This window comes from Parasteatoda tepidariorum, chromosome 3, assembly GCF_982258835.1.
Source record: "Parasteatoda tepidariorum strain Cologne lab strain chromosome 3, Ptep-v5.0, whole genome shotgun sequence".
Taxonomy (NCBI): domain Eukaryota; kingdom Metazoa; phylum Arthropoda; class Arachnida; order Araneae; family Theridiidae; genus Parasteatoda; species Parasteatoda tepidariorum.
The window spans coordinates 85,574,943-85,589,241 of record NC_141757.1 but is presented as its reverse complement, the minus strand read 5'-3'; the positions used below and the strand labels follow the sequence as shown (position 1 = coordinate 85,589,241).

The following is a 14,299-nucleotide window of genomic DNA, read 5'->3' as shown; positions in this document are numbered from 1 at the left end:
AAAATTCTTAGTACTATATTTTATTTTTTGTTCCAGGTTTCACTCATGAGGGTCTTTTTCGAATAAGTGGAAATGCACGCTCAGTTGAAAGGCTAAAAATTTCATTTGATCGCTCTGGTGATGCTCCACTTGAAACAGAAGGAGATGTCCCCACAGCTGCTGCTTTACTAAAATTATTTCTAAGAGAGTTACCTGATCCAATTATACCTTTAAACCTACATTGCCAGTTTTTAAATGCAGTTAAAGGTTGCAAACACTTTCCCTGTATTTGATTTTTTTTAATCGTTTAATTTTAAAAAAAACTTTTTAACTACTAATTTTTTTGATCAAGTAAGCAGATATTTACGAATATTAAAAACTAAGTGAGAAAAGCATTTTTTTTTAAATCTAAAGATATTTATTTGATGACTAACTGCCCATGAAACAAACTTTAATATCTCAGTATACACTGCAATTTTTTCTAAATTTAAAGAAAACTTGTGTATCTTTGCATAATTTTGATGAATTTTTAGTTTTGAATTGTGAATAACAAAAAATATAATTTAAAAAGGTTTGATATATTTAACTGTCTGTCCTGTTTGAATTTAAATTATACTTGCTTATTTTTTAATGGATTGTTTTCTTTTCTTTTTGTTTTGAATCATTGATATTTTTTAAAATGCTTATTCATTTTTAGATAAAAGTAAAGAAGAAAGTGTGATGTGTTTAGGAGAACTAGTAAAAAAATTGCCTCCTGTAAACTACAACATATTAAGTTACTTGTTCAGCTTTTTAAAGAAAGTTTCAGACTTTGAAGAACAAAACCGAATGAGTCCTTCTTCTCTTGGAATAGTGTTTGGGCCAAATTTATTTAGGTATAGACCTTTTTTTAATCTTTATATTTTAAATATTTTAAAAATATCTTGTTACAATATAACCAATGTTATACACAAACTACTTCTAGAGTTTCATCTGTAGATAAAATGTGTTTTTTTTTTTTTTCAATTAAAAGAAATAACATACAGATGCCAGAGAGAAAAATGTAATCTCCCGTAGAATGATCGCTGCACAACACTATGATGATACTAATATAATATTACTTCAGTGAATATTTATTATAAAATTTTTAAATTCTTTGTGGTTTTCAGTTGTTTTAACCGTTTACATCAAATGCAATTTGGGCTTAGATCTGTCGATTTCTATCAAATAAACCCATTTTTCTTTGTTATTTGCTAAGGAAATACTGCAGGACAAATTTTTTTCAGCCTAATTATTCTAATTTTTATTTTAAAAAAATTATAATTTCCAAAGTTTATGTAACTGTTTCGCATTAAAGATTGAGCACTTTAATTTTTTCTATTAAAACTCTTAAACAGGTAATAAATATTTATGTTTTACTCACAGTATAATTTACTTCATTGTAATAAATAACTGGTTTCCTAAATTAAGAAGAAGAAATGTGAAGAAAATTTTAATTATAAAAATTACTTTATTAATTTTGGTATGATTAATTTTTTGTGCCTTGTCTATTAAACAACTTATTTCATCAATTTGTTTTTCTATTATCAATAAGGTATTTTCAAAATTAAACTTGATATTTTGATAATGAGTTTTAAGTGAAAGTGAAACTGTGAATATACTTGCTGTAATTGAGTTTAATTTTCAGAGTCACCGAAGATTTTGTTGGATTGAAAGAACAATCTCTCACAAATCAAATAGTAACATATTTCATTACTGATTATCAAGATATTTTTAAGCAACAATCTGATATTTTCAACAACCATTCCCATATATCCTTAAATATTAGCAAAGCTAATCAAGTTTCTTCCATGGTATCATCATGGCCGGAAGTAAGTGTTGATTATCACTTCACTTTTTAAACAGTTTGCATTCCTGTAATGAACATGCTTTTAATTTCTTATTCCAGGCTAAAGGAAGTTCTGCAATGCTTTCTACATGGAGTCTTGGACATGTGCCAACTCAAAATGAACTATCTGAAGATTCTTACCTCTCATTAGGCTCTCTTACTCATTCTCTTGCTGAGATGGGATCAGATGATTTTTATTCTGTGTTAGTAATTAATTTAAACCTAACTAATTTATAATTAAATGAAATGGGGTTGTTTTGTTTATATATTATTAATGTAAATGCATAATTGAATTTTCAAGTTAACTAATATTAATAGTATTTTTTATTTTTTACATTACTGTTAACTGGTACTTTAAAATACCATTTAGAATTATATAACATAATAAAATAAATTTCATAGTTAATATGAAATAGTGATCAGGGAGTTAAAATAATTTATGAAATATAACTTTTGTTTGATTTTCCTTTTTGTCATAATTCTGTAAGGTACACGAATTGAGGATTGTATTAAGAAATGACATTGAAACAAAATTATTATCTTGAATTTTCCTTTTTTTTTATGATCCCAAAATGTACATAAATTGAGAATTTTAAAAAAATTGTTTATAAATTGAGAAGAAGTAACATAGACGAAATCCTTATAATTATCTTGAATTTTCCCCTTTTCATGATTTTGGAATGTATAAAAATTTAGAATTTTATTAAGAAATAATATAGAGATAAACTCCTTATAATTATTTTGAATTTTTCTTTTTTTCCTGATCATAGAATGTATACAATTTTAAGATTTTTTTAAGAAATAAGAAAAGAGATATTTAAATGTTCAAGTGCTGAATAGTTGTTAAAATTATAATTTTAAATTTGTTTTAATATAACTTTGTGTTCATTCACATGGCAGTTTGTCGGAATATTTAGAAAATGATTTTTTTAAAATAATAATTATATTTTATATTGATTTGAACTTGATAAACAGCAGTTGTAAACAAGTTCAAGATAAAAATATTTTGTTTACAAAAATATTATAATAAGATAAAATTATATTTTCTTACCTAAAATTAGGACATTTTACACACTGTGTATTGTTTGTGTTTAATGTTTGACCATGGATTTGTTTTTAATGTAATCTATAAAATTAATCTGATTTAACCTTTTAACAGGGAATATGAGTCTAATTGTGGAGCTCATCAATCTAAAAGCTATGAGTTTCAGATGAAAGATTTATTTTTAGGTAAGCTTTTAACCATGTAACTTATAACAGTAAATAATGCTTTTTATGATAGTTATACATTTTCTTCCTTTTTAGGGAATCCTCAATGTACCAGTGATTTGAAACATGAAAATGCTACTAGCAAACAAGAAAATTTGGTAATCACAGCTATTGATATTTTTATTTATTTATTTGAAAACAGAAATTATGTTTTGGTTTCAAATTTTGAATACAACTGAATTATTTTTATAAACTTAAAAGCAAATCCATTTATGCAAATTTCCAGTGTAATAGTTTCAAGTCATTTTTATTAGTATTACATAGTGTTTTTCCAATATTATACTTCTGTTAAAGATGAAGTTTTTAAAGAGAATGTAGAGGTAGTGCTTATTTTCTGGTTTTGTTTATTTAAAAAAATTTTCAAAATTGAAAAAAAAGTATTTTATGCTTTAAAGTATGCCGTAGATAATCTGAATTGAATCCAGATGAATTCGATTAAGTTATTGAAGGTTGTATGGAGATTTTATTATGAATGAATGATATTGATTCCTTGTACAGTATTATTATATTGATACCTTGTACTGTATAATTAGTTTGGTGTAGTTATTTTTCTTCCAAATTCTGCTTCCATTTCTTTGCTTGAAAATAATTCTTTGTTTGGTCAGTAAATGTTGAGATCTTAGTGACATTCAAGTTGTTTTATAATATATTAGTTAATTATTGTGAATTACATCTAAGCTTTTATTACAGTTTCTGCTTAGATTCTTACCTTTTTTCAAAATTCTTATATTTACCACTTTAAATAACATCCCTACAGGGTATCTGTTCACCTGAAAAGTCATGAAAAATCATGGAAAGTCATGAATTTTGGTACTGAGCAAAATTTGTCATGAAATTTCATGATTTTAACTATTTTTTTAAAAAAATCATGAAAAGTCATGGATTTAGGTCACCGAAAAATCTAATTTTTAATATGGAATTTACCCCCTCCCTCCAATTTCATAGTGTTCTGAATATCTGAATTTGTAACAAAATCGCCACTCACACTCATATTTGATTAAAATATAAAATGTTTTTATTGTGTTCTTTAAAAATTATGGTGTTCTTCCAAAAAATGAAAGAATAAACATCATTTCTAGAGCTTTCTTCTTTAAACTTCTTTAGATCTTTTAAACTTCTGTGATTTCAGAATTTTTGTTATAATTTTTATTTTATAAATTTAAAATTTTAGCTGAAGGCAAGCCAGTCATTGTCGAATTTTTTTATTCCGAAATGAGAACAGAAAAATCAGGAGTATTTGTTTCCTTTCCGATGAACAAGAAAAGTATCTTTAGAATGTAATTCTGCAGGGGGGGGGGGGGATTATTCGCTTTTGTATTTTTTCAGCTATTTTATTGCTTCAACTCTTTCTTTACTCTGTTTTTTAAATTTAAAATCTATAAATATGAAGATACAGAGTATAACAGTTTTGGTTATACCTATCATTTCAATGAATGTTTTTATAATACTTTTTTAAATTTATTGTTGTGTTTTGTCGGAGAAAATAGTAACTTCGTTAAGTCATGAAAAATTCTTGGAGTTAGTCATGGAAAATCATGAATTTGAAAATCTAAAATGTAGCAGATACCCTGTCCCTAGTGACAAAATAATGTGGGCCCTCATTGGACTAGTATTCATGAATCTTGACTCAATAAGGATTCAAAGGAATGTTATTTTCTGATATCGACCCTATACAGAATTGTCTGATTCACCTTTTACAACTACTTTATAACCAATATCGGCCCTATATATGCCAAATTTACCCGATATTTTATATTCATTATTCAGCCAATAAAGGCCTTATATTGGCCCTATAAACTCTGATATTGGCTCTATATAGCACAGTAGGCCAGCATCCAAGGTTTCGTGGCCAAAATTAGTACAGTCGAACTCGTTTATAACGAGCTCGGATTTAACGAGAACTCGGATTTAACGAGGGAAACGAGAATATTTGGTTGGATCAATGTTAAGTCTATGGAACAGAAGTCGCTTTTAACGAGCAAGACCCGGTTTTAGCGAGCAATATTTTTCTGTCTGGCAATCTTTTTCCTCATCTTTCTAGTCTTTCTGTCTTATCTTTTTTTCAGAATGATATGAAATGCGCGAGTTAAAAGTAAGTTCACAAACTATTTTAAATATGTAGATTAATGAAAAAAATAAATGTTTTCGTAAGAATCTTTTCCTTTATTTTTCTTTCCGTTTATATTTCCTTTCCTTTAAACTGTAGCGCAACTATAAATTTTTTGCTGGTTTGGGGGGGGGGTTAGTTGTCACTAAATTAAGATAAATATTTAATTAAATTATTTAATATAATTAAAGTAAGTAAGTATTAATTAAATTTTAAGTCAACTCAATCATTTGACCTCCCCTCTTCTGGTTGCACGTCTGCCTTAAGGACCCGTTTATTACGAGCACTCGGATTTAACGAGTACATGTTACGGTCCATTTGTGCTCGTTATAAACGAGTTCGACTGTATTTCGATAAAATTTGTTTCAAAATTTGGGGGTTTTTATGTGCAGGTAAATTGAATTCATAGTTGAAATTTTGAAATACACTAAAAATACCCAAAGAACAGAATAGCGACTGAAATATGGCAAGCAAAAATAAAAATAATATAGTAGGTTTAAATAATTAAATATAGCAATGAAAATATAATAATTTTCGTAATTTTACATTAAAAATGAAAAGCAAATTATATTTCCGAAATAATATTACGAAATAACGCGAAAACATGAAGAAAAAAAAACATGGTTTTTGTTTTCCGGTATATTTAGTCCACTTTAGTAATATGGGGCAGGTTTTTTCGAAAGAAGAAGCATCAAAGAAAACAACAAAAAAAAGTTTGGCTAATTACTTCGTGGAACTTTTCGGAACTAAGTTTCAAAAGTCATTCAAACATTGTAAAATGTCAAATGATAATGTATAAACTATAAGTTTGTCAAGAGTATTAACTAATCCAACAAATTGAAAAATTGTACTATAATTTCAGACTAATTTCTTTGATAAAAATGTAACAGTAAGGTGAAATTCTTATATATATTTCTGAAATAAAAATTTTAAAGTTGCATTTAAAAAAAAAATTCTTAACATATTTTTCATTACATTTACTTTCGTCGGTCCAAAAAGTAAATTATAATGTTTGGAATGATTATGAATACTTAATTTGGGCTATATTAAAACTGCCTACACATATTTTAGTTGAAAATTTAATTTTTGACTTTTGGCCTAAGATCATGGTCTTCTGGCCCACAGTGTATAAGACCTATATATATATAATATAGTCATCCCAATATTAGTCCCTCTGTGCATACTTATATAGGAGCCATATTGAACCCAACTGGGGACAAGGTAAAATTGTTGCTAGAGATTTACTATACTATCTCATTCATATTTAACTGCCAGTGGCTTTGTGGATTTTATTTAAAGGTTCTTATATTGAACTTTTTCTATAGGATCGTAAAAATTCTCTTGGAAAAGAATCGTGCTTGAAAGATTATTACATTATGGAAGAAGAACCTATGTTGTCTCATTCATCATTAGAAGATAAAATTTCTCTAACTTCAGCTTCATCATTAAGTCAAGAAAAGCGCGAACAGGTTTGCCTACTTCTCACTTAGTTTTATTACTTTATTTTGAAGTTCATATTCTATGTTACTTTTGAGAAATATTGGTTTGAAATTAATCTTGTGCATTTATTATTTATTAAATTTTGTGACAAATAATATTATTCTAAGTTTAAAACTAACTTTTTCATTTCTATTTGTCTTATTTCCTTAAACTCTGTCTTGCAAATCTCTAAAGGATTATGAAAAGCTTTTTAGATATAAATCTTAAAAGGTACTTTTTAGACAAAATAATTAACTTTGTTTAGTAGAAGTCGAAAGATTATGCATTTCAATAGTTAATTATTTTTACATTTTATAATGTCACCACTTTTTTCACCAAGTAGTACATTTAATCAAAAGCCCATCTTTGAACTTTGTCTATCTTTCAGCTAAGTGTAAGTGAAGTATATTTATATTTAACAAAATTTTATAAGATGATTGTAAGATATTCAGTAACAAAACTGATTTCTATGGCAACTTTATGGGCATAACAGCTGTTTTAATTTTGCTTTAAAACATGCTAATGTAAAAATTGCAATGAGTCTGTCAGTTGCTCTTAATTATTATTCTTATTATTTTTTAAAAAAAGAAAACTTTTCAGCAAGGCATCTGAAATTTTTTGGGTGTAATTTGAGTATTTTAAAATAATTAGTTTTAAATAATAACAAGGGAAAATAATTAAATGAACTGAGTGAACAACAACAATATATAATAGAGACATGGGTACATACAATCAGGGAAAATATCCTTTGTATTGATATAGTGTGGTCGCATGCATCAACTTTGCAATTAAAACAAATTAATTAATACTTAGTATTGCTGTTTTACTTTTAATATTCTTTAGATTTTGATTTGATAAATTCTCTTATTTGCATCTTCCTCACTGTATGTAAAACATTCCCGCAACAGCCAGTTGTGGGCTAGGAGGTCATGGAGGCTAAGGCACCACAATCTCTGGTATAATTGCTTCCATGTGGTAAGCATTGCGCAAAAGCCACATTTATTTCTCAGACAAGCTGGCACCCTTACTTAAAGTTTGGGTGAAATTCAAGCTGCCACTGAAGTACAAATTCTAATAATTTACGATAGTTCAGTGCCTTTAAGCACTTAACAATTGCAGCTTCTGTACTCAATGACTAATGAATAATGTGTCGTAATAGAATACTAGATATAGCATGCAAAATTTTGTTTCAGGCATAGCATAGTTTAACTAATTTATTTTTTGTGTCATCTTATTTAATTTCAGCTTTTCCTTACTGTCACAAAAGAAAATTCATCCCCACCTCAAGAACCTCTTTCCTATGGAGAATATTCTCACGATGTGCATGATTCTGGCTTTAGTGAACATATGCAGCAATCCAAAATAACACATGAAAAATCAGAAGAAATGCTTAAAGTAAGATTCTTTGTCTGATTGACTAATTCATGATTATTCCCTCATTGTTATTACTCAAAGTAATGTTATGAATTTCTTGTAGGATATTCATAAAGGTTATCCTCGAGGTCGAAGAAGACATGTTCGTCATCACAAGGTTAGACCTAATCATGATGAAAGGCGATCACATTCAGAAGTACGACCTGAGACTAATTTTCAAAATGAAGATGAATTCAATGGGAATTCTTCTGTTTCCCATTACGATAAAAGTGAAGTCCAGTATAATTCAACTGGAAGTTTAGGTAAATTTTTTTTTTAATTTTGCTGTATTCCATTGTTTATTTACCATCAGCCACATTGCAAATTTTTTCTATAAATTTAGTAACCATTTAACCATATATATTACATACATATAACATACCGGGGGATTCACAAATTCTGGGATTTCGGTCCGTATTGTCTATGCATCAAAATGATATACCATACTTTTGAATACTTTATTTTTAAATTCTAATAAATTAAAAATCAAAGATACTATTATATATTTTTATAAAAGTTAAACACTATATCTTCTTTCCATTCTATAACATGCAGTGTTCTAATAATTGGATAATTGATTCTAAAATGTTGTACTAATAGAAATTTTGCTCTTTTGTAGATCTATATATATACATATACAGATGTGCCAACTCTCCCGCATTTTATTTCTTTATATGCTCAATTGTTTTTATATGTTATAAAAGTTAGATTCCTTCCACCATGTTCCACAATGTGTTCTCTTTTGTTTTGTAAAATGTCTTGCATTCCTATAATTTTTTATTTAAAATATTTCATCAAAAGTGTTAAATACGTCACATATCATACTTATTTTACCTCTTCTGAATTCTTGCTGAGGAAATTCCAGAATCTTAATTTTTCCAGGTTGGCATGTTTGTGTGTATATATGGGCAGATCTCTAGAACCTTTAACTTTTGATAATAATAATAAAAAAAAAATAATAATAGGCACACTATTTTTACACCTCCAGAATTGTTTGAAAATGTATAAAATATCAGAAAATAATCGTGAACATCAAAATTTTTGATACCCTTATAAGTATCAAAAAATTTAAATTTTTGAACTTTCCATGTTTACCCTTTTGTTTTCATCAAAAATTATTAGTATCATAAATGAATTGAAAAATTTTAATATTAAGTTAAAAAGGCTTACTTTAATTATTTTCAGTCAAAAAATATCTTCAATTAGTAAAACATAGGGAAAAAAACTAATTTGTGATGTGTTAAATTTAATTAATTAATCCTGAGGTTACGGTTTGACAGGGTTACGGTCTGGACAACCTAGGGAATAGATCGAAAACTTTACTAAGATGCAACGCAATGTGATGGACACAACACAGAAAAAAATTTAGCAATGACAAACGTGTGATCAAAATTTTGATTGATTTACATTTACTTTTTAGATCTGCGTCTGGTTATGGTCTTGACATTGTTACTGTTACCTCACTGAATGACAATTTGTGATAAATTCGATTAATTTATATTTACTGCAAATAAAAATATTTCTCTATAATAAGAATACAAGTTTGTTCCACTTTAAATAAGCTTTTGAAATATCACTGACATAAAACTCATAGAATTGGATTTTATACCTTTTTTTTCAATTTTTGCTGGTTACGGTTTGACGTGCCAAAATTTAGCAACAAACTTTAAGTGTTTGCAAACGTCAATATTCATGAAAAATATCATTCAAGAAAATATGATAGTACAGCTGAGCTACTAAATTATAATTTTAGTGATTTTAAGTTTTTTTTAAAAACAGAATACATATTGAAAAAAAAAGTATGTTAAACACTCTAAGCAACACTCATGAAAAGTTGTCAAACGTAGGATTGAAGTTAGAAATGAAAGCCAAAAGCAAGTTACTCGCGATCAAAACTGTATGTATCTTAAAGTTAGTAATGCATAGTTATTCTTGTAATTTTATTAGAATTAATTTTCGCTTATTATGTTATATATTCATAAGAAAAGTTTGAAGACATTAATGATTCCTGAGGTTCGCCCATATATATATATATATACATAAGCAAAGCATAATAACTTAATAAAGCTGTAATTAACAAAATGAAGCTAGTCACAGATTACTGCTTTGTAAAACAACAATAAACAACGGCTAGACACGGTCACAGTAAACAGCTCATAGATTAAAGGTTTATAAGAAATATAGTTGGCAGTATAAATATCTTCACTATATATACACATACAAACTAAGTAGAGATCCATTAATCTTCATATTATGAAATGAAATTTAATTTTTCAGATTGTAGGCATTAATATTTCAGTGCAATATCCAAATTTATTTTTCTCATCTTAGTTTCTGCATTTGTAAGGATTTGCATATTCTTTTCATTTTTGTCTAAAATTATTAAACTATTATTTAGTTTAAATCTAATATTATACAGTTTATAATTGTTTTTGTTTTTTTCCAAACTAGTTTCCTAGCTTCAGTTTTAACTCATTTTTAATTTTAATTTTAATGCTTACTTAGCATAATGCATTTAACATGTTAAACGAATAATAAACTTAATTAGCCATTGTATTTAATATCAATATTGTAGATGGTGTCAAATTACTTAGAGCACTGATTACATTAATCTAGTTAAATGATTTTTAGTGTATAAGTAATCAGATTGTAATTAAAGTTTATTATTACACTTTATTTTTTGTGTTCTGTATTATGTTATAAAACATTAGTCATTGCATATTTATATTAATAGCTGAAGATAGTTCATCTGGAATAAGGCATAGTTGGCCTGCTTTCAGAAAATGCAAAGATGAAGAAGATATTGCTTTATCACCATGTCCCCAGCGCCTTGAAATAACATTGTATGTTGAATAAGTTTTCTGTTAAATTATGTGAAAAAAATAATACTTTTTATGGCTTCTTTTAATTTTAAAAGAACTTTTTAACTTTAAAAAAAATTAAATTAATTTTTTATTTTACTTTTAAAAGAAATATTAAATGTGATAAAAAATATCGCTTGTGAGCAATAACTTAATTACTAATTAACTGTGTGATTTAAATATTACTTACCAGTAATAGCTTAATCACTAATTAACTCTTTAATTTAAACAGCTAAAAGTTACTTACTGAATTATATTGGGCATGGGTAAACTTATCCTGAATTAAGGTGCAGACATATTTAGAACATCTAAAAAACATAAATATGCTACTGATATCAATAGCAATACTTTAAGTATTGTTTCATTTAAGCTAATTTGATTGTATGTAATGGCAGTCTTAAGATTAAAAAGCTATAGAACTAAATTTAAGGAATTGAATAATAATCTTATTATATTCTAAACAACATGACATTGATATTGTGTGCTTTCTGGGTTAACACAAATGTATCATTATTTCTTTTAAATTAGTCAAAAGGTAATAATGTGTGAATGTTTTTCAACTCTTAGACAATCTTTCTCAATATTAATTATTATCCATTAAGTTTATATATATCATCGTTATTTAAAGAATTAAACATATCTGGACATAGAATTTTGCAATAACATTTTTCTAATTACTTCTACAGTGTTCCCCCAAAACTTACACCAAGAGCATCATGGCACTTGGGTGCTATGTAAGAGGACAAATTTAAACTTAAAAATTATCTTTAAAAATAGTATAAAAAAAGTTTGGTTATGTGTTCTAGTATATAATTTTTCTTGAGCTTGATGATTTTATCTAATCATTACTTTAAATATTTTGAAGGATATTTAAAATGTTGAATGAGTTAAAAATATTTTAGTTGTTTTCTTTTAAAATAAATAAAAAACAAAAGAATCATGATATAATATGATAAGTTACAATATTGTAACTGAGTGGAATGTGTTTAATGCAAGCTTTTAATCTTATTCCTAAAATAATAATTTAATGTTAACGAAAATCATTCATCCATTCATTTTGCATGAAGTAAAAAAATATATTTATTTATTTCAGATCTGAAGAAGCATCTATTTCTCCAAGTGCATTTAGAAGTTATTTGTCTCATCGCAAGTGAGTCTACTTTATTTTAGTAGCTTTACTTTACACAGTTTATAAAAGGTTATTAAAAATTACTCGAGCTGATATTTTCCCTTTGCTCAGCTCTAGATACAGCCATTAAACTGAATGCCTTAAATCTTATAAATAATCCTTCTATCTATAAATTATGTAGCACTTTTTTCTCAATATTTTTTTATTTCCCTCCTCTTTGCTGCAAAGTGCCATACTTCATCATACCCTCACTCTTTTTTATCACATATCATACTAAATTACATTAATTTACACTATAGATCAAAAAACAAAGCTCTACCTTGTAGATCATATTACAAATTTTATTTTTAAACTTTATAAACTTTAATAGTGAGTATAACAATAATGATTCTATGACCTGAATCAACATCAATACAAAATACCTTAATAAGCATCAATCAAATGACCTTAATCTGCATCCATCCATTATGATACAGATAAAATCATCAGAAGCAAACAATATTTTCATCTTTTAAAAATATAAATGAATAAGATGAAAAATGTAAATAATAAATTTAAAAAAATAAGATAAAAATATTTATTTTACTGATTTAAATGTTTTTGTTGTAACCAAAATGAGTGACATATTTTGATTCCCTTTCTCCCTTTGATATAAATTGTCATGCTTTCAGTAAGCTTAATTAACTAACTTTTTTTTCTTTAATTTTAGTCTACATCTTGATCCCAATTTACCTCCTTCTCCGCCTGTTGAACAAGAAGATCTTGTTGTTACTGGGTAAGTATGAAAAAGCTGAATTTAAAAATAATTTTATATCTCAGTTTCATTGCCATAATTTTTATGCCACAAATTATATTTAAATAGGGCAGCTTTGGATGCACAAACTTTAAATGCAAAGCAGCTAGCTAGAAAAATACATGGTAAGATTTGTCTCATATTATGTGAATAAAATATTCATTTATGTTATGTTTATTAATTGTATTTTTTTTCAAGGTCTTAAAAAGAAACTAAAGCTATTTGAAGATAATTTTGAAAAGTTATATGGCTATAAGGTATAGTTTAAAATATTTCTTGAAACTTTTGCTGTTTTTATTAACTTAGCAATAAATTATATACATGGCGATTTTTTACAGCCTTCCCATGCAGAAAAGTGTGCAAATATTACTGTAAAAAAGACAATGGCCGAGTTGAATAATGCAAAAACAGAACTAAAACGTAAGAGAATTGAAATTTCTATGATTTTAAGGAAACTTTTTTTTTTGTAAGAGATCAAAAAGAAATTTTTCTTTTTAAATAGTTAGAAGGCACTTTCAATGTATTTTAAATAAGAATTATGAAAAAACATAAAACGGATTAACATACTTTTATTTTAACTCGCAGTCTTCATTGTATTTTATGAAGGATATTGCAATGTTTTTAAGTAAGGTTTAAAAAAATTGTTTTTCATTAAACATTAAATACAGATGCTATTTTTTTTTTGATCATACCTTCAAATAACTGTATGTAAATGAAATTCTATTGCAAATAAGCTACTATATTGATTCTTAAAACGTTAAACTTTGTCAAAAAATGACTTTTTCTTTATCTGATTATCTTATTCTTTATTTGTGAGTATAATAAAATATAAATTCTTATACTTTTAGTTTTTATGTTTATATTTGTATCAAGTTTTTTAATTGCTTTTCATTAATTTATATTCAAATTTTTTATTATAATATTTTATAGGCTATTGCCATACCATTAGGTGGAAAATTAAAACTTTCTATTTACACTGTGATTCATAAATGTGATTTTCTCAAAATATCAAAACAAATGCTTCTATTTCTCTATAAAATTTATCTTTACTTTAGCAAAGCACATTTATCTCTTATGTTTAAATATAGTATTATACAACTTAAAAACTCATTTAATTATTGCAGATTTTCTTCAGTCTTTGTTTCCATATCCGCAACATTTCTTAAAAATTTATTTTACCTTTTTTTGCAGAATTTAAAGAAAATCCTTTCCTATTTTGTGAAGAAAGCACATTACCTAATAAAAGCAGTAAAGGGACAAACACTAGAAGTAGCCAAGGTCTATTTTCTCTTGCTAGCAATTCTACAAACAATATATCCATTGAAGATACGGTTAGAGACGCACAGGCATATTTATCTCATCTTCGAAAAGAAAACAACAGGCCTGAAACTTTAGAAGTAAT

At 26.5% G+C, this 14,299-nt stretch overlaps 1 protein-coding gene across 1 annotated transcript in view; it reads left to right on the top strand.

Moving 5' to 3' along the window:
• The window catches only part of LOC107453465 (protein FAM13A), a 32,107-nt gene that overhangs the window by 7,455 nt on the left and 10,353 nt on the right, over positions 1-14,299 (top strand). The window contains exons 4-19 of the mRNA XM_087159743.1: positions 37-246; positions 677-854; positions 1,646-1,829; positions 1,907-2,049; positions 3,006-3,076; positions 3,152-3,213; positions 6,548-6,691; positions 7,947-8,096; positions 8,179-8,377; positions 10,849-10,957; positions 12,069-12,125; positions 12,814-12,879; positions 12,967-13,022; positions 13,096-13,154; positions 13,236-13,317; positions 14,089-14,294. Of these exons, the coding sequence (XP_087015869.1) occupies positions 37-246; positions 677-854; positions 1,646-1,829; positions 1,907-2,049; positions 3,006-3,076; positions 3,152-3,213; positions 6,548-6,691; positions 7,947-8,096; positions 8,179-8,377; positions 10,849-10,957; positions 12,069-12,125; positions 12,814-12,879; positions 12,967-13,022; positions 13,096-13,154; positions 13,236-13,317; positions 14,089-14,294 (1,976 nt within the window). The remainder of the gene's footprint in view (positions 1-36; positions 247-676; positions 855-1,645; positions 1,830-1,906; positions 2,050-3,005; positions 3,077-3,151; positions 3,214-6,547; positions 6,692-7,946; positions 8,097-8,178; positions 8,378-10,848; positions 10,958-12,068; positions 12,126-12,813; positions 12,880-12,966; positions 13,023-13,095; positions 13,155-13,235; positions 13,318-14,088; positions 14,295-14,299) is intronic.